Source organism: Sebastes umbrosus, chromosome 5, assembly GCF_015220745.1.
Source record: "Sebastes umbrosus isolate fSebUmb1 chromosome 5, fSebUmb1.pri, whole genome shotgun sequence".
Classification (NCBI taxonomy): Eukaryota; Metazoa; Chordata; class Actinopteri; order Perciformes; family Sebastidae; genus Sebastes; species Sebastes umbrosus.
Genome location: NC_051273.1, coordinates 21165944 through 21186417, shown reverse-complemented (window position 1 = coordinate 21186417; position 20474 = coordinate 21165944). Strand labels below are relative to the sequence as shown.

Sequence of the window (20474 nt, the reverse complement as noted above, 5' to 3'; positions counted from 1 at the left end):
GGACTATCTTCTCCGCGCCACGGGCACTCCATGCACTGACTGTGACTGAATGTTGTGTTAATGACGTCCGTGTGACCAATCAGGTGATGACAGACAAGGATCATACCATCAAGCAGGTAGTGGCGGGAGTGCGCGGCGCGCTGACGGTCTACAGGTACAGAGCAGGAGTAATGGTACGTGTCCACAGGGGCATTTTTTATCGCGAGGGGGCGCGACGCTTCCCAACATTGGACGCTTGGTGGGCTGTCACTAGACACAAGGCCTGATTGGACGAACGCTTTCCCGCCGTTGGCTACTGCTCTCAGCAGGTTGGAGGCTCGTTTGGAAACTTTCTTCTTATTTCACGAAAATAGTTCACCGAAATGTGTTTCTGAAAACATTTGAGGCTATCAATAAGCCATGCAGTTGCTGAATCTGTCTTTATTTTGGATCAACAACGTTTATTTTAAAAGATTCTCGGGAGTTTTTGAGAGGTGGCGAGTCGCGTCGGACGCCTGTGATTTGCATAAAGTAGACTAGACCTCAACTTTATGCAAATGAGGACTGCTCCGTTCCTCGAATCGCGACGCCACGCTACCAGAATGCAGTGCGTGGCTGCTTACATAGACAATGAATGGGGAGCGTGGAAAGCACGGAGGCTGTGGACACGTACCATCACAGGTACAGAGCAGGAGGGAGAGAAAGAGAGAGAGGAGTGCGGTGCGGTGCGCAAATACCAGAAAAGATGTGTGACAGTCGGAAACAAAGCAGCATGTAAAATTACGATATTTTGGAAATTATAAGGCTTAGTATAATTATATTGAATAATTTAAGTTATATATGTGCACACATACTAATCATAGGTCAAAACAGCTAAAGCTAAATTTGGCTGAATTATAAAAGTGGTAAAAACGAAGAGCCGTTTGGGAGCCGAAAGAGCCGGATCTTCTTGGTGAGCTGAGCCAAATGATCTGAATCACTAAAAAGAGCCGGAACTCCCATCACTAAGCCGTAGTGGGTTGCACAGCAGCAGCCGGATGGTTATTTATAACAGGCATAAGAAAAGGCACCTCAAGAGGTCCTTAACGGCCATCAGAGAGAAATCACAACAACACGTCGACCTGACAGAAGGTCAGGATGGTCCAGAAAATACTAAACAAACTCGTCGGTGCCAAGTACATTGGTATTCTGAGGACGTGGTAAGTTAAACCGACAACAGAGGAGGAGTAATGTACCGGAGATAATGATCTTAAATGCTCTAAAAGATGGTAACAACGCCTCTGTGTCCTTCTGGGTGACCTGCTGGGTTTACTAGCTAACGTTAGCTTAGCATGCTTGTTTACTTCCCACTGATTTAGCCTGCTGGGCTAGTTAGCATAATGCTACTATAACCTGAACAGCTGGGTTAGTGGTGGAGGAGGAAACTGTTTACATTGATACTGAACATATTTGTTTTTGTGATTATGATGTCTTTATTGTGTCTGAGATTTAATTGCTATGGTTAGTATTAAAATAATCTTTAAATTTGGAGACTTAAATTCCCTTATTAATCTAAATAGTCTACAGAACTGCTCATATTCCTTTGCTAACATATAAGATAAGATAAGATAAGATGAATATCTATTAATCCCCGAAATGAGAAGGGAAATGCAGCTGTCAAAGCAGCAACATCAGCAAACAGAAACACAGGAGAGGTAAAGGTACACAAAAATAATAAAAACAAAACTATAGTGGTGTCTAACAGTTTATTTATGAAATATTAAACCAGTTTAATGATAGTTTATATGCCTGATAAACATCCTAATTATGCTAAATCACAATAAATATGATCAGAATTCAATATGTGCATTAATGGCATGATGTTTTTATGTAACATTATTTATTTTCTCCCTCAAATAGTTTAGGTTTGCCTGACAGTGAACACTTCTTTATACTTGACAGCTGTTTGTTTCTGTATAAACATATTGTGAGCACAGCACTATACTTGACCTTGCAAAGTGCACTCTGAGGAAAAACCACTGCTGAACAGTAATTTATAAAATATGATGTATTATTATTATATTAGTGGAGGAGGAGGAAACTTAACTGTTTACATTGACATTGAAAATACTTGTTTTTGTGTGTATGATGTTCTCTTAATTGTGTCTGAGATTTAATTGTTAGTTAACCATATCATAATTATTTATAAAATATCTAAAAGTACAGAACTGCTCATATTCCTTTGCTTACATACAGTGGTATCTCACAGTTTATTTATGAAATATTTGACCAGTTTAATGATAGTTTATATGTCTGATAAACATCCTAATTATGCTAAATCACAATAAATATCATAGTTAAATATGTGCATTAATGGCATGAATAGGTGTTTTTATGTAACATTATTTTCTCCCTCAAATATTATGGTTTGCCTGACAGTGACCACTTCTTAGAATTCAAATTAATTATACTTGACAGCTGTTTGTGTTTTGTATAAACATATTAAGAGCACAGCACTATAATTGACCTTACAAAGTGCACATAGAAAAAAACTCAGATGGCCACTGCTGAACAGTAATTTATAAAATAGTATTATTATTTATTAGTACCTCACCCAAAATCTAATGCCTTAAAAAAGACGGTCATTTACCGCGCCATCACTCACTGGAATAGCTGCCCTCTTCACATCCGTCAATCCTCTAACAAATCCTCATTCAAATACCATCTAAGAATACATTACTTAAGCAGCTGATCGATAGTCCAGTGTTGGTCATGTATGGTTTTCTTTGTTTTCTTTGTTCCTTTTCCCTAATGATGGGCCTTGAGGCTAAACAAAAATTGTGGAAGATTGTGTATGAATTTGAAATTTGAAATTTATATATGTTTGAAAATTTGAGTGTTATTGGTGTAACACAAATGTGATGTTGTATATAGTATGTATGTGATAAATTAATGTACATGATTTCGGACCCCAGGAAGCCTAGCTGGTGCCGTTGGTATCAGCTAATGGGGATCCTTTTTAAATAAATAAATTAATTTATTAGTAGTAGTATTATTTGTAATCAATTAGTTTGCTGATTAGCTAATAAAGGAATATGAGTAATAACTAATAAATCATCAATACCTTTTTTTTTCTTTTTATCAGCTCACTAATTATTTGACTCGAATATCATTTTTGCCCATGGACAACAACTTAAGCCAGTATTGAAGCTAATTAATTTTGTTCTTGTTGTCCGTAATGACCAACAAAGTATTTATATTATTATTATTATTATTATTATTATTATTATTATTGTCATATATAAAAATGGACTTATGAAAATAGCAGAAATTAATTGACTAAGTTGGAAAAAAATCTGTATTTTAAGTTCAAACTGCTGCAGTTGACAGATCTTCAGAAGATGAATTTGTTATCTTTTTGTGAGTCACAACCACCATGACTGTGTCAGTTTGTGCATAGACTTACTACTAAACCTAAACTGTCTTGACACTAGTATCTCTTGTAAGACTATCATGCCACCTGACTTAAGGTGTATAATTAACCAAGTTTCTCTTGATGTGTGTATTGCAGTCAGTTGTGTAGTTAAGTTTCTCATTTATGAATCCACATTGTTTTCTTCCATCTAGGGTACCAAATATGGTTGCCTGGGGAACGGTTGGTGGAGTGGCCCTCGTTCACTTCACAGACTGGCGGTTGATTCTGGACTATGTGCCATACATCAAAGGGAAGTTCAGCGACGATGAGTAAAGTCCAACACAACAAAAATGTGAGTATATTGTTATTATATCCAACACCTGTTGAACTGAGCTTTTGTTCACACACTTTTGTTTGCAATGTTCAGTTGCTCATTAGCTTTAGCCACACCCATGTATACATGATAACATGCAGACAGGTGTTGGCCATGCCAGGTGTTGGAACTGCACATTCAAAAAACACTCTTGATTATAGGTTAAAGTTGCTGTCACTGTGCTTACACCTGGCATACACCTGGCAGTTAGTTGTAACTCTACTCATGCATCTGCACAGGCAACCCCATACTGAGGCCAGAAATGCCTGTTACTCATCAACATCTGAAGTGCTGCTCACTAACCAAAGTTTACTGTAGGCTGAGAGTAAAGGCCATTGAGTTCTTGTAGCTCTTATAAGCTTGTTAGATGACAACTGTGCAGACGTAAAGGCTTTATGCTTCTGTCTAATCTAAAGCTTCGCAAAAGGGTCGGATTAGTTTTAAAATAGAATCAGTATCGGTTTATGAGAAAATAAAGATTTAGAAAAATTATGCATTCAACAGAGCTAGCTCAAAAGATTTCAATTGTATCAATTTCAATTGTTCAAATGTATTTTTTTGGTGTAGTGTTTAGAGCTTGATCATTTTGAAATGATCAATTTAGCTATCTTTTACTCTCTTCATAATCAATAATAATCATCAGTGGTTGTGGCAACACTTTTGGTACTGGCCGTTTGTGCTCTCCTTCAATGATCAAGTAAAATATCAGTATTATTATTATTCCTATATTGCAACTAGGGTTGTAACGGTATACTGGTATCAAGGTATACAGTATGAAAGTTATCATACTGTGTACTGTGTTCCTTATCTAAGGTATTGAAAAAAAACTGTCATAAATGAGTGAGTGTGTCGGTTAAAAGGTGCAGACAGGAGCAGTCAGGTTGTGCTGTCGCGCACCTACAGTATATGTTAATTGATAATAATCACAGGACATTATTTTAAAAGCTAACAGCTGACATTACTTTTCATTTAGTAGTTAATTGCATGCTATAACGCTGCTAACATGTAAACTAACATGCTAACATATATATTATAGTTACATGCTTACATTTTAAAAGGGTTTATAATTCTGTTTATTATAATTATGTTCTCATTCCTTTATTGGTCATTGTAACTGATACTACTACTACTACTACTAGTACTAATAATAATAATAATAATGATAATAATGATAATAATTAAAAAATGAAATGACACCACTGTATAATTCTGAAAGTTGCTCATTTTTGATAGTTTCATCAAGTTTCCTTACATCAAATTGATTTTTAAATGTGTGAACAATCTCGCCGCAGCTGTACTTTCTCCATATGTCATAAAAATGAATACCAATAGATAACAGCCACCAGGGGATCAACAAATGGTAACTGCAGAGCAGCACAGTGCAAAACAACCTTCGGTCAGTCATCTTTTTCAGTAAAAGGAGTACATTTTTGGAATGGCTTACCAACAGAAATAAAAATACAACCTGACCTAAAAACGTTTAATAAGAAGGTTAAAAACTGGCTGAAAGTAAACCTGTGATCACTGATTTCTGATTTGGAACATGCATATGTCAATTTTAATGTACAATGTTGTATTATGTGATTTTATGTTTGATGTGGTATTACGTATTTTTTCTTAAAAGCCTAACCAGGGACAAGGTCTGCAAATTAGCTACGGCTAGAAGTCCTATATACATTGCAGTGAAACAATGCCTACATGTATTGTCCCCTTCTAATAAATTAATAAATAAAATAATATTAATAATAGTGTGATACTGTGAAATTAGGATGTTTTCTGAGACGGTTATCAAACCGTGAAAATCTCATAGCATTACAACCCAAATTTCAACCTAAATCCCAGATAATATCCATGATATCCATTCTGATATCACACTACAGATATTGTGTTCATCATTTCAAGCTTTATTAAAGTGTATAGACCTTTTGGAGCCCTCCTCACCATCCCAAACCCTCTGCCACCATACCCCCTGAACCCCTTTCTTGTCAGAAATAAAAAAGTGCTTTTTTACACATTCAAACAGATGTTTTCATGTACATTTTTTACTAACGAATGGGCTGTGTGTCTTGCCCTACAGGACCAGAGCTTGGGAATGGGCACATGGCTGGATTTCTTTCACATCGCAAGCTTAAAGTATGATGCCCTGGCCAAAAAAATCCGTCACTGAGGGGCTTGTTAGGAGTTTGGACTACGAGGTGCACTCTGTATAAATGATCCAGTATTATTTAATGTGAATAAATCTTTAATTTTGCTCCCAATGTGTCCAGTTATTCTGCAAAAATGACAACTATTAAATGTTTGTAATTGCTTGGTGAGAGGCTTTTTTTTTAAATAATTTTTTTTGTTTAATGCTGAAAAAGGTGGATTTTCTTTTGCATGACATGAAAGACTTTGTACATCTGATATTTGCCAACTGGTCATGACTATTTGTACTTTTTAAAAGTAGTGTAAAATAAAAAATATATGTATTGAAGATATGTAAATCTGTGATAATATAATTTCTTATGCATGCTTATATCACACACATTCACCGAGGTATTATGGGCTTATAGTGGCAAACTGACAATAACGCCAGGTTCGCCCCAGACATTATACTAATTTATTTATAAAATATTATGTATTATTATTAATATTTGTAATCAATTAATTTGTTTAGCTAATAAAGGAACATCAAAACCTTTTTTTTCTTTATCAGCTCACCAGTTATTTGATCCTTTGGAATATCATTTTTGTCCATTTTTGTTAAACCAGTGTTCGAGCTAGTTTATTTGGTTCTTGTTGTCTGTAATCACCAACGTATTAGTACAGAACTGCTCATATTCCTTTAGCTAACCTATATGGCCTAGTGGTATCTCACAGTTTATGAGATATTTGACCAGTTTATTGACAGTTTATATGTCGGATAAACCTCCTAATTATGCTAAATCACAATACATATTATTAGCAGAATTCAATATGTGCATTAATTGTAAATAAATAACCTTGCAAAGTGCACACAGAGAAAAAACTTAGATGGCCACTGCTAAACAGTAATTTATAAAATATTATTTATTAGTAGTAGTAGTATTTTTAATCAATTAAATTGCTGGTTAGCTAATGAAGGAACATGAGTAATAACTAATAAATCATCAATACCTTTTTTTTCTCTTTATCAGCTCACTAATTATTTGACTGGAATATCATTTTTGCCCATGGACAACAACTTAAGCCAGTGTTCGAGCTAATTAATTTGGTTCTTGTTGTCCGTAATGACCAACATAGTATTTGTATTATTATTATTATTATTATTATTATTATTATTATTATTATTATTATATATAAAAATGGACTTATGGAAATATCTGAAAATAATTGACTAAGTTGGAAAAAAAGCTGTTTTTTTCAACTGTTCAACCAGTTCAAACTGATGCAGTTGACAGATCTTCAGAAGATGAATTTGTTATCTTTTTGTGAGTCACAACCACCATGACTGTGTCAGTTTGTGCATAGACTTACTACTAAACCTAAAAATGTCCTGACACTAGTATCTCTTGTAAAACTATCACGCCACCTAAATTAAGTTGTATAATTATCCAAGTTTGCATTAATTGTAAATAAATAACCTTGCAAAGTGCACACAGAGAAAAAACTCAGATGGCCACTGTTGAACAGTAATTTATAAAATATTATTATTATTATTTATTAGTAGTTGTATTATTTGTAATCAATTAATTTTTGCCCCAATGTGTCCAGTTATTCTGCAAAAATTAATTTAAATATTTTTTTTGTTTAATGCTGAAAAAAGTGGAGACATTTTCTTTTGCATGACATAAAAGACTTTGTTCTCCCGATATTTGTCAACTGGTCATGACTATTTGTACTTTAAAAGTAGTGTAAAATAAAATGAAGACAATGCATATGTAAGTCTGTGATAATATAATTTATGCATGCTAAAAATCACACACATTCACACATATTATGTGCTTATAGTTGCACACTATGACAATAACACCAGGTTTCTCCCCAGACATTATACTCATTTTATCAGCACAGACTGCGAGGTGCACTCTGTATAAATGCAGTTTGTAATCCAGTATTATTTATTTTATTATTCTTTTTAACTTTTATCCAGTTATTCTGCAAAAATGACAACTATTAAATGTTTGTAATTGCTTGGTGAGAGGCTTTATATATATATATATATATATATATATATATCTATGTATTTTTTTTTTTTTTTTTTTTTTAATGCATGGCATAAAAGACTTTGTACACCTGATATTTGCCAACTGGTCATGACTATTTGTACTTTTAAAAAATAGTGTAAAATAAAAAATATATATATTGCAACGCATATGTAAATCTGTGATAATATAATTTCTTATGCATGCTAAAAATCACACATTCACACATATTATGGGGCTTATAGTTGCACACACTGGCAATAATTAAAAAAATTAAAATGTGTCCAGTTATTCTGCAGAAATGACAACTATTAAATGTTTGTAATTACTTGGTGAGAGGCTTTTTTAAATATATTTTTTTGTTTAATGCTGAAAAAAATTGATTTTCTTTTGCATGACATAAAAGACTTTGCAATGCATATGTAGATCTGTGATAATATAATTTCTGATGCATGCTAAAAATCCCACACATTCACACATATTATAGGCTTATAGTTGCATGCACACACTGACAATAGCACCAGGTTTCTCCCCCAGACACATTATACTCATTTTATCAGCACAGACTGCGAAATTTGCGTGGATAATAGTCTTTCATTTCTCCCATCGAAGGGGGAGGGGACTGAAAGAGGAGAGGGGAGAAGGGATTTAACATAGCGAGAGGGAGAAAAAAGCAGATAGTGTGTCTTCAAGATGGATAAAAACGAGTAAGTACATCATCTGAAGGGGTTATTAAACCACCACCAGCTGCATAAGATGTTATTGTAGCGTTTGATGCAAGATATGTCGTCCTCATAATGTATCTGGGAAGTATGTTTATCATCGAAATGCACTCTCGCATTTGCAAAGAGCAATAGCTAGGATGTCGGTCTTTTTTTAGCATCATTGTAATGTGCTTTTTATTGTCCTGATATTTAACAAGCTAATGTTGCATGGAGGTCGGAACCAAACTGCGTCGAGTGTGCAAATGTCCGACACCTTACAAAAAGAATATATAATGCTGCACAAAGCCTCCATAAAATGCATGATTTTTTAAAATGGTGTCTGTGTTTTATCAATAAGATTGTTCATTCATAAAAAAAAAAGCCGGCTCCCAAGTCTGAATGATAGGCATTGTCGGTGTCGGTAGAGGAAAAAAGGGCTCTCCTATTTCACGTTTAGCTAACATGAACATGAAACTTTCACATTTTGTGTGTTACTGGAGCAGAGCTACAAGTGAGGGGTTCTACTACATGTAGTGGATTTAATTATTCAGCGGCGTGCATGATTGTTGTCACTGCATCTGGCGTGATTTACTATTTACGGGTCGATTTGTAGCCTAATTTATGTTTCCCATAGGTTAACTGATGTTAGTGCTATCAGCGTCAAGCTCACGGTCAAGCTCATGGATAGATAGACGGAATAGAGTGTAACACTTCCGGTGAAACGTTTCAAAACAAAAGTCTAACGGACAAAATTGAGGGTTTTGTTTCGTTTATTGAACTGAAGGACCGAATTAAGTTAAATAACCCGAGATAGTTTAAGTAGCTCAAGTTGAAAACAAAAATAATATTGTTAAAATACTTTTCCTATGGTCAATAAGCCTAATTTGTGTTTCCCATAGGTTAACTGATGTAGTTGCTATCAGCGTCAAGCTCACGGTCAAGCAACCGGTGAAACGTTTCAAAATAAAAGACTAATGGTCAAAACGTATTTTTGAGGGTTTTTTGTTTCGCCTTTATGCGACTTCTCTCGGTTTATTGAATTTAAGGACAAGTAGAAAACAAAAAATAATATTGTGAAAATACTTTTCTTATGGTCAATAAGCCTAATTTATGTTTCCCATAGGTTAACTGATGTAGTTGCTATCAGCATCAAGCTCACCATCAAGTTCATAGCTAGCCAGACGGAATAGAGTGTAACACTTCCGGTGAAACGTTTCAAAACAAAATACTATTTAAAAAAAAATGTATTTATTTGCACATATATAAAACTGCACAAAATCCAATCAAGGAGAAAAACAAACAAGAAATGTGTCAGGAGAGGTCAAGAAGCCACAGACTTATACAAGGGACCTCCCACCAACCCCAGGAGAAAAATAAACAATAACAAAAAAGGAATAAAGATCTAAACTAACATCATTTTAAAAATACAACAAAAGTTAAACAACAAAAAGAAATACACAAAATGTGCAGAAATATCTAACAAAACAGTGGAAAACAATCCAATAAAAACAATGAAATACATACAGAAAAACTGTACAGAAAAAAGAGAAAATGTATCTAAACATATCAAAAGATAATTAGACATCATGAATTGAATGTGATGATAATTTCCTTTTAAAATGTTCTAAGGATAACAAGCTCTTGATAACATGTATTTTGGTGTTCCATATTTGTACACCACGATATCTGAGGGAGTACTGGCCATGTTTTGTTTTGTAAAAAGGAAGGTGAATATTCATGAGTGGGGTGTTTATTGATGTATTTTATGTCATAGAATTAAACTTAAAAATTTCAGGCGTCTAACTAAAAAAAAACTTTAAAAAAACAACAATTGAATTCCAGACGAGGGAACCGGAAGTGCTAACATGGTAACTAATTTCTGGGATTTAGGACTCATTCCTGTAGCACTCTAAAGGCTTCAAAACTCATGAGTGGGGTGTTTATTGATGTATTTTATGTCGTAGAATTAAACTTTACAATATCATCATCTTGTGTTAACCACAGACTTTATTTCAGGCATCTAATTTAACTAAAAACCCATTAAAAAAAACAAAAAAACATTGAATTCCAGACGAGGGAACCGGAAGTGCTAAGATGCATACTCATTTCCGGGTTTTAGAACTATTTCCTGTTGCACTCTATGATGAACTTTCACACTCATTCAAAGAGTTAATATAGAAACATTTTTCAGTACTCACAATTTAACTAACTTTTCAAAAATGTTTCCTAATTTTATCAAACCGGATAAAGTTTTATTAAACATTTATTCCGTGACAAAATTTGTGCCTAATTTCCAGTCTCATCTGGGCCGTTGACGCAACCCGCGTTGTCCTATGTTTTTCCAGACTAAACTTTAGAATCTCTTCATCTTGTGTTAACCACAGACCTTAATTCAGGCATCTAACTAAAAACCCATTAAAAAAAACCCCATTGAATTCCAGACAAGGGAACTGGAAGTGCTAAATGCTAACTCATTTCCGGATTTTAGAGCTATTTCCTGTTGCACTCTATGATGAACTTTCACACTCATTCAAAGAGTTAATATAGAAAACCATGTGATTTCTTCAGTACTCACAATTTAACTAACTTTTCAAAATGTTTCCTAATTTTATACATGAAGTTGCTGGACCCTCATTTGTTAATTTTATCAAATAATTCCCATTGAGATCTACATAAAACTACAAGACTGGGGAACAACAAATACATTGAGTGTACTGAATATAATGTCAGGGCTTTACCGGAGCTTTTGGGAACTCTAGATTAAACTGGGCACAATTTTATTAAACGTTTATTCTGTGACAAATTGGTGCTAACTTCCTATCTCATCCAGGCCGTTGACACAGCCCGCGTTGTCCTATGTTTTTCCTGACTAAACTTTAAAATCTCTTCATCTTGTGTTAACCACAGACCTTATTTCAGGCATCCAAGTAAAAAACCCATTGAATTTCAGATGAGGGAACCGGAAGTGCTCAAATGCCACCTCATTTCCGGGTTTTATGACTACTTCCTGTTTCACTCTATGATGAACTTTAACACTCACACTCATTCAAAGAGTTAATAATATAGAATTTTTTTATCAGTACTCACAATTTAACTAACTTTTTAAAAATGTTTCCTAATTTTATCAAACCGGGTAAAAGTTTTATTTATTCCGTGACAAATTCAGCTAACTTCCTGTCTCATCCGGGGACGTTGACGCAGCCGTTGACGCAGCCCGCCGCGTTGTCCTATATTTTTTCCTTTTTGCGGATGTAGCCCTCGTTGCCCCGGCCACACCAGATGGTAGGCAAGGTAGTGATGTGGCCGGGAGGTCCGCGGCGGAATGATTTGCGCGACGACAAAGAGACGGGATGTTGTTAGCAGGCAGATCCCATTACAGAGAGAGGACACGCATGTTGTAATATGGTCGAAACAAAAGCGTGAGAAGCGATAGGCCAAAAAAAACATTTAATATATAAATCCAATCTTCTTATTAACTAGTAACTTTAGTAGTTGGATTTATAAAGCTACTCTCGTGGGAGATATGGAGAAGAAAAGGTGGGATTGCACTGCTCTCCCCAAGGGCTGGAAAATGGAAGAAGTGACCAGAAAGTCGGGTTTGTCAGCTGGAAAAAGCGATGTCTATTATTTTAGGTACTAAACGAAACGAGTTGCGGACGGAAACAGACAGGAGTGTGATAAGGGAGGCTGTGTAAAGTTTGGGACGGGTATGGGAGGGTTTAACCCGGGTTAACAAGGCCAGCTCCTCTCACTAAGTGTGGAGATGGGAAGGAGTCTGTCCAACCTTTACAGGCTAACAGCAGCAGCAGCAGCAGCAGCAGCTACTCAGTGTCATCTCAGTTAATACTCTTTATTTATGTTCTCTTTTTTTTTTTAACTTAGTTTTTATTGCAGTTTCAGCAACTTATACAATCATCAACACATTCTTTACCACTGTATTTTCATTTTACAGCTGTCTCTTTGTTTTTACACAAAATTTCACAACTTAAAGGTCCCATATTGTAAAAAGTAAGATTTTCATGTCTTTTATATTATAAAGCAGGTTTAAGTTCTTTATAAATACTGTGAAAGTATCAAAAGCGCTCAATATACGGAGAAATACACACAGCCCGTATTCAGAAATTGTGCGTTTGAAAACAAGCCGTTAGGATTTCTGTCCATTTGTGATGTCACAAATATACAATATTTAGACCATTACACGGTTTTAAACGTAAACATTCTAAATGTTTCCCAGTTTATTCTTGGTTGCAGTGTATGTTAATGACATCAGCTGACAGGAAGTAAACATGGACCCAAACTGTTGCCAGGCAATGCAATTACATTGAAATGCACTAAAACGGAGCATTTCAGACAGAGGGTAAATACAGGTATATTCAAGCAGACAGTAGGAGGAAAATAAAGATTTTTTTGAACATTGTAAACATGTTCTAGTAGAAACACAAAATACAAGTATGAACAATGAAAATGAGCATGATATGGGACCTTTAAAACAAGGGGGGGGGGGGGGGATTGCAACAGAATTGTGTTGCTAGTTAACAGCTTGGGTCCATGTGTACTTCCTGTCAGCTGATGACATTCACATACACTGCAACCAGGAATAAACTGGGACACATTTAGAGTGTTTACGTTTAAAATTGTGTAAAGGGTTTAAATATTGTATATTCGTGACATCACGAATGGGCAGAAATCCTGACAGCTTGTTTCAAATGCAGAGTTGCTGAATACGGGCTGTGTGGATTGAGCGTTTCGATACTTTCACAGTATTTATATAGGACTTAAGCCTGCTTTATAATAAAAAAAACATGAAAATCTCACTTTTTTATAATATGGGATCTTTTAAATCAATATAAATGTGGTGAAGGGTGGCAGGAGGTCAGGGAGGGGAAGGGTGTGGAAGGGTGTGTGTGTTGTATGGGTGTGTGTGTATATGCTTAGAGAGATGACCTGGGTCAGGAAGACAAAGATACAAGTATGATCCAGGCTGTATACAAATATTCAGATCACCAATCACTGTATTAGTATAATCATGGCACCTTTTAATAAATGTGTCTTTTTGGAGTCTTAGGGAATAGGTTATTTGTTCCATGTGGTACATTTCCCATATCTTCTCAATCCATAAATTGTATTTTGGGGGTTTATGTTCCCATTTTGAAGTGTGAAATATCAACAACACAACAGGTTTGTTTTCATTTAGCAGAGGAGGAGAAGAGCAAGATGAGGAACAGAGGCAAGAGAGGGGGGAGGCGGGTCGGTTGTATAGTTTGTGGTAGGCTAACTGTACATATACTCATATATATATACTCATATATATACTGGTGGTGTTTAACTGTGGTGGTGTGTGATGTAAGATATACATTTTGCATGAGTTTACTAGCACGTATCCACCCACAGTTGTTTCCTTTTTGTTGGTCATTTTTCAGGCTTATAAGATAGTGTTTTGCTCTCACATGTGGAGCTACATTTGTTTACATTGTGGTTCTAGGCTGTATATATACAATGTTGTTGTCATATCTGCTCATGATACTAAAATGTGTGCAGCTTGTAATTGCTAACAAGGCTTTAAGTATTCATCAAGGATTGCATTCATTTCCTAATGTGATTTCAGTGTCATTGCTCACTTGGATGTGCTCTGCTTCTGTTTGCTTTTTTGACTTGTTGCATGTTGTTGTTGTTGTTGTTGTCCTTGTTTGTAATTTTTTCTCTGTCTGCTGTGTTGTGTGATCTGTCAAGTTTTTGTTTCCCCTGCCGTCGTCGTCTCTTGTTTGGTTTTTCTGTCTTTCTGTTTTTCTAAGAGATGATATGAGTATAATGGGTTTCTGTATATGTCTCTGCTGCCCTCCCCTCCGAACAGTCCATCTGGGAAGAAGTTTCGGAGCAAGCCTCAGCTGGCCCGTTACCTTGGTAACCAGATGGACCTCAGCTCCTTTGATTTCCGCACGGGGAAGATGCTGATGAGCAAGCTGAACAAGAACCGCCAGAGATTGCGCTATGATAACAACAACCAGAACAAGGTGAGACAGCCCACTTAGAGTTCTTTCAATACCGATACCAGTATCCGAAATGCATCCGATACTACTACAAATCCCAACAAACCAAATGTGGGACAAAGAGTATGTTTGTGTGGGACAATGTGGGACACGTTACCAAGGCTGAGAGGTAGTCTACAATCTTGATACATTGCCTATCTAACTTAAATTATAAACATTTCTACTCTGCCCCTTATCTTGTGACATCTCTCTGCTTAGATCCGCACATCTCTTTTTGACGTTTCTCGTGAGACTGTGAATAGGGGATGAGCAGTTCAGAGATGTAACCAGGTGCCAGTCAATGCAGTGCTTTAAAAACAAATAGCCAGTGAAGAGAGGCCAGTACAAGGGAGATATGGTCTGACTGACTGATTCCTACATAAAGAGAATTGCCGTAGTCGAGAATTGCAGTAGTCAAAGTATATATGAATGAGATACATGTCTTCTTGCATAGTTGTAATCAACAGTTTTGTGGAAAAACATATCATATTCTGTCTCTTTGCTCCTTTACGTTCTCCTGTCCGTCCTGGCCTCATCCTCCCTCTGTGTTTGATATTTTTAAGGGCAAGCCGGACTTGAACACGTCGCTCCCAGTCAGACAGACGGCCTCCATCTTTAAGCAGCCTGTTACCAAGGTTACCAACCACCCAAACAATAAAGTGAAGACGGATCCACAGAAAGCTGTCGACCAGCCCAGACAGGTGAACAGCCTCCGCCTTTTACTAATAAAATCATCCCATACAAACAGGAAACACAGGTTATCTGATGATGGGGTGTAGCGTTAGGTGTATTTGTGTTGAACCGTTCGGTTCGGTATGAGACATAATCAGAAATACCGGGGAGATATAGGGCTACATTTACATTGCAGACATTTCTGTCATTTATTTGTGTTATTTATTTATTTATAATTGACAATATGCCAGTATTTAAGTGCCTTAACTATCAAACTATCGACATATCGACACATTGATACTGAATATTTGAAACCGTTTCGATACTCATTTTCTGCAGTATTGATACACGAGTACCACCTGTGCTTTCTGCTCTCTCTTCTCTCTTCCAGCGAGACACACACACACACACACTGCTATTTATCTTAATAAAAATCTAAAATTTAATGGCCTGAATATTATGTAAATTTTCCCCGTAGTATCGAAAATGGTATTGAATATTGTGTCAAAACTGCCTGCCGCTAACATTACGCTTATTTCTTTTGTCTACAGCTATTTTGGGAGAAGAAACTCGGTGGTCTCAATGCTTATGACATTGCAGAGGAGCTGGTGAAAACAATGGAACTGCCTAAAGGCCTGCAAGGTAATATACACATTGATTCTTCAGACAAAAAACAGTTTATAGTGGTGTGAATTTGTGTGAATCTCTGGTATAAACTAATATTCATTGGCTTTTATTCATTCATTCATTTTCTGCCCCTGCTAGAGTATTTCTTTCTCTTAGTACTCTCAATTTCTCTCTCCATCTCTCATTGGGAACCCATTATTTCCAATGGCTTGTGCTGCATCCAGCAAAGTCCTCGAGTGCTGCACACTGTGGCGAGCGCAGCTCAAACCGGGTTGTGTCGCGAGCATCTCTTCCACCGGGAAACGACATTTTGTTGTAGCTCAATTCTCGTCTGGGTGGAAACAGTAGGGGTTTATGCACGCTGTACAGATCCAGAAACAGGTTGAGATAATGAAAAGGAAAAAAGGTGTGAACATTTGTCATAAATCGGGAGAAATACGGGAGAATTGTGACCCCGAGAGAGGGCAATGAAAAACGGGAGGCTTGGCATGTATGGTTTATATTCTGAAGTGACATTATATTTTCATCATGTCCGTATCGCTCAGCAAAGTTTTTAAAAATTTTTTTATATAAGATGTAATTAATCCTGAGCAGAGCTACAACTTTAATGTTCCGTCAAAATGTCTTCTAACCTCCCGTTTGATCCTTCAGGTGTTGGTCCAGGCTGCACAGACAAGACTCTCCTGTCGGCCATTGCGAGCGCTCTGCACACCAGCGCTGCTCCCATCACCGGCCAGCTGTCTGCGGCCGTGGAGAAGAACCCAGGAGTCTGGCTCAACACAACACAGCCGCTGTGCAAGGCCTTCATAGTCACTGATGAGGACATCAGGTGGGCAACCACAGAACACATCCACACATGGATCACCTGTTGTTTTGTTTTTACAGCGGTAGATCCTGATTATTAATTGCTGGTGTGTGTTTAAAAACAAGAAATAACTACTAATGCAGTGTAAATAATGGCACGTTATCTGTTTCACCAGTTCTTAAAGGTATTGGCTTCCAGTTTATATGCTGAAGCACAATAACAATTATAAAAAGCAGTCGCAAAGATGTAATGGAGAAATCTTCCAAATTTGAATTTTGATACTTTTTGTTGTCTTTGATTCCCCCAAAGTTGACTGAGTTGAGTCTGTCCAGCAGTTCCACAGTCCATAACAAGTGACCCTGCTCTTTGTAAAAACCCACCATCTGTTCTGTGCTGATTCAGTGGCTGTTGTAGGCAGCTGTAACTGCCAACTGTAACAGCTTCCTGTTGTGTTTGTGTGTAGGAAACAGGAGGAGCTGGTTTACAGTGTGAGGAAAAGGCTGGAGGAGGCTCTGATGGCTGATATGTTGGCCCACGTCGAGGAGGCTACCAGTGACGGAGAGGCTCCTAAGGACGATGGCAACGCCAGTGAAGATATGGAGAGTGTATAGCACAGGTTGGTTCAGGTGGTGATTTTCAAAGTGGGCATCCCCCCAGGGGGCTTTAGCAAATTAGAGGGAAGATGAGGGAAATGCTAAAATATAAATTTAGGGCTGTCAATCGATTAAGATATTTAATCGTGATTAATCACACATTTTTTTTTATCTGTTCAAAATATACTTTAATGAGAGATTTGTCAAGAATTGAATACTCTTATCAACATGGGTATGGGTAAATATGCTTGCTTTATGCAAATGTATGTATGTATTTATTATTAGAAGTCAATTAACAACACAAAACAATGACAAATAATGTCCAGAAACCCTCACAGGTACTGCATTTAGAATAAAAAATATGCTCAAATCATAACATGGCAAACTGCAGCCCAACAGGCAACAACAGCTGTCAGTGTGTCAGTGTGCTGACTTGACTATGACTTGCCCCAAACTGCATGTGATTATCATAAAGCGGGCATGTCTGTAAAGGGGAGACTCATTTCATTCACATCTTGAGGTCAGAGCTCTGGCCCTGCACTCTCTCTGCTACTGCCCTGCTACTAGGGGGTGGAGAGGGGGATGGCAGGTTAACCAGGGAGTTGCATTTTGGTTGTTTTGCTATCATCCCCCCTCAAATCGCCTACTAATAATTACACAGTATAAGCATGCAACCTAGCAATAAAATAAAACCTAGAGAATATGTTTCTTCTAATTGCCAATCCTCTCCTCTTGTAGGGATTTGTTCAACACCTGCACACACACGACCATGAACAGTAGGAGCCATACAGCAGTCCTTGCCCTGATGAACTGTCCCTGAGTATCCGCGTCCAACTTAAACCTTTAACCTGACTCACACCAGTCCAGTACAACCTAAAGAACTGTCTTCCCCCTCGCCTCAACCCAAAACACACTGGAGTCTCAAGTACGTCTATTCATCATTAACTCCACTGGATGGGACTCCTCGACTTCAACGGCAATTAAACATATATTTCTGACCTCGGTTGATTTTTGACTAGGACATTTTTAAAGAAAATTCCCTTGAACTTTCAAATATTAAAAAATAACTTATCAATAGTGTGTCAAAATTAGTGTTTGATGAGAAGCGTATTTTTTACTGAAAGGCTTTGAATGGGTTTGTATTTTTTTGTGACAATCGTCAAATCCGAACATTTTATGTCAGCAGAAAGTTGATCTGGGTGCTCTCTTTTTTTTTTTGGCAGATTGGAAATGAATGTTTTGTATTTTTGGCATGTCTCTTTCTTGAATTTTATGAAGCACTACATGAGTAGTCTGACACAAAAACACTGTCTTTTCTATAGTGGAACCGGTTGAAGTGTAACTACCGACGAGTTTGAGCTAATTTAAATCAGCGTCCGGACCGGCTGATGAAATGCTGATGGTGTAGTTTGAATCCCGTGTACATCCATTTGGAGGGGTCAAGTTTTTATTGTTGTAATTTCAAGGAAATATTGTACTTCATGACGGTTGTATCATCCTGTGAGTCATGTTCAGTATTGACCAAAGAGGAGACATGTCATTTTGAAGAGGGTTGTGTGACGTGCGTGTAACTAAAGTCTGCTTTACTGTGAGCGATTCTGCTGTTGTACAACTAAACATGAGGAAAGTAAAAAAGTACACATGATGGGGCTGAGCACAATGGGAAAGAAATGACTTGAAACCTCTTTCTATTGTAAAAATATTTGTTTTTAACTCTCATCATTATAGGTGCTTACTAAAGCTGTGAAACATGGCTATCACAGTTTCAGTCCACGTTTTTTATTTTATTTTTTTTTAAACGTGTCAATGTTACCACACACATGCTGCCTCCTCGTAAACCCACGCACAAAATTGGTGACACTGCAAATTACAGTTTTAATGTCATTTATCATCTGAGGAATAATGTTTTTTTTTTTAATTTTTTTTATCCCGTCTGTCAATGTTTGATAGTGAATAGTGTATCCAGCTGAAATCATGAAAATCCCTTCTAAATATCAGCAGGCTGATTGCTGAAATGAATTTGATTGTATTACTTATTAAAATGAATTGATATGTCACTAAGTCTGCTGTTTTTTTTTTCCTTTTTAAAAGTATGAACTATGGTTAAACCTGTTTTTTTAGACCCCCGAAAAGTAAGTCTTATAGAATAGAATAGAGACTTTATTGTTATTGTCATTGTCATTGAAAACAACGAAAAGCAGTTTAGCAGCTCTTTGCAGTAAAAACAAACATTAAAAGCAACCATAAAAACATTCAATCACAAAGTACACAAATAAATAAGTGGATCATCATAAAGTGCAGGTGCCATGATTATGGTTCAGCAGCTAGTGTCCTCAGCCTTTGGTGGGAGGGGGTTCTACACACTTGACAGCCTGTGGGTAAAAGCTGTTTCGTAGTCTGTTTGTGTGTGTTTTAATTGTCCTGTATCTCCTACCGGAGGGAAGGGGAGCAAAAAGTACTTGTCCAGGGTGGGTGGGGTCTTTGGAGATGCAGCTGTCTTTCTTACAGAGCCGGCCAGCGTATAGGTCACTGAGGGGGGGTAATGTGGTCCCAATCACTTTTTCTGCCATCCTCACCACCCGCTGCAGGTCCCTCCTGTTCTCCACTGTGCAGCTAGCAAACCACACAGTGCAGCAGTAGGTCAGGAGGCTCTCAATGGTTGCCTGATAGAAGTTGATCAGCAGGTTTTGAGGAAGGTGAGCCTGCTTCAGCTTCCTGAGGAAGTAGAGGCTCTGCTGGGCCTTCCCCACCTGATGAGCGATGTTTTTGGACCAGGTGAGGTCTGATGAAATGTGGACTCCGATGTACTTGAAACAGTCCACCCTCTCTACCTCCTCTCCACGTACGCAGAGGGCAGAGTGCTCCACCCGCCTGGCTCTCCTGAAGTCTATTATCATTTCTTTTGTTTTAGTTGTGTTTAAATCCAGGTTGTTATGGGAACACCATTGTGTCAGATGTTGGATCTCCTCCCTGTAGGCTGTCTCGTTGTTGTTGGTTATCAGTCCTACTACAGCAGTGTCATCTGCAAATTTGACCATGGTGTTAGTGGGGTGAATAGTTGTGCAGTCATATGTGAAGAGGGAATAAAGAAAAGGACTGGGGGCTGTCCTGTCTGGCAGTGATGATTCACACTCTGCA

The 20474-nt window shown here is 37.2% G+C and overlaps 2 protein-coding genes across 7 annotated transcripts; both read left to right on the top strand.

Moving 5' to 3' along the window:
• The first annotated feature begins 1039 nt into the window (after positions 1-1039).
• On the top strand, positions 1040-6223 carry LOC119488814 (cytochrome b-c1 complex subunit 10-like). Its single transcript, XM_037770746.1, has 3 exons — positions 1040-1178; positions 3586-3725; positions 5824-6223. Exons 1-2 carry the CDS (start codon positions 1117-1119, stop codon positions 3704-3706), a joined length of 183 nt encoding a protein of 60 aa, XP_037626674.1. The 5' UTR covers positions 1040-1116; the 3' UTR covers positions 3707-3725; positions 5824-6223.
• Positions 6224-8461: 2238 nt separating this feature from the next.
• Positions 8462-19393, top strand: mbd3b (methyl-CpG binding domain protein 3b). 6 transcript variants are annotated; one of them, XM_037770741.1, is made up of 8 exons: positions 8491-8616; positions 13808-13879; positions 14465-14624; positions 15203-15340; positions 15863-15953; positions 16590-16767; positions 17207-17359; positions 18075-19393. In XM_037770741.1, the coding sequence occupies exons 1-7, from the start codon at positions 8603-8605 to the stop codon at positions 17352-17354; spliced, it is 801 nt and encodes a 266-aa protein (XP_037626669.1). In that variant the 5' UTR covers positions 8491-8602; the 3' UTR covers positions 17355-17359; positions 18075-19393. The 6 variants fall into 6 exon arrangements, with proteins under 6 accessions (XP_037626672.1, XP_037626669.1, XP_037626670.1 ...); XM_037770742.1 differs by having other exon boundaries at positions 8507-8616; positions 13811-13879; XM_037770739.1 differs by lacking the exon at positions 8491-8616 and adding an exon at positions 11848-12246.
• Positions 19394-20474: the final 1081 nt, after the last annotated feature.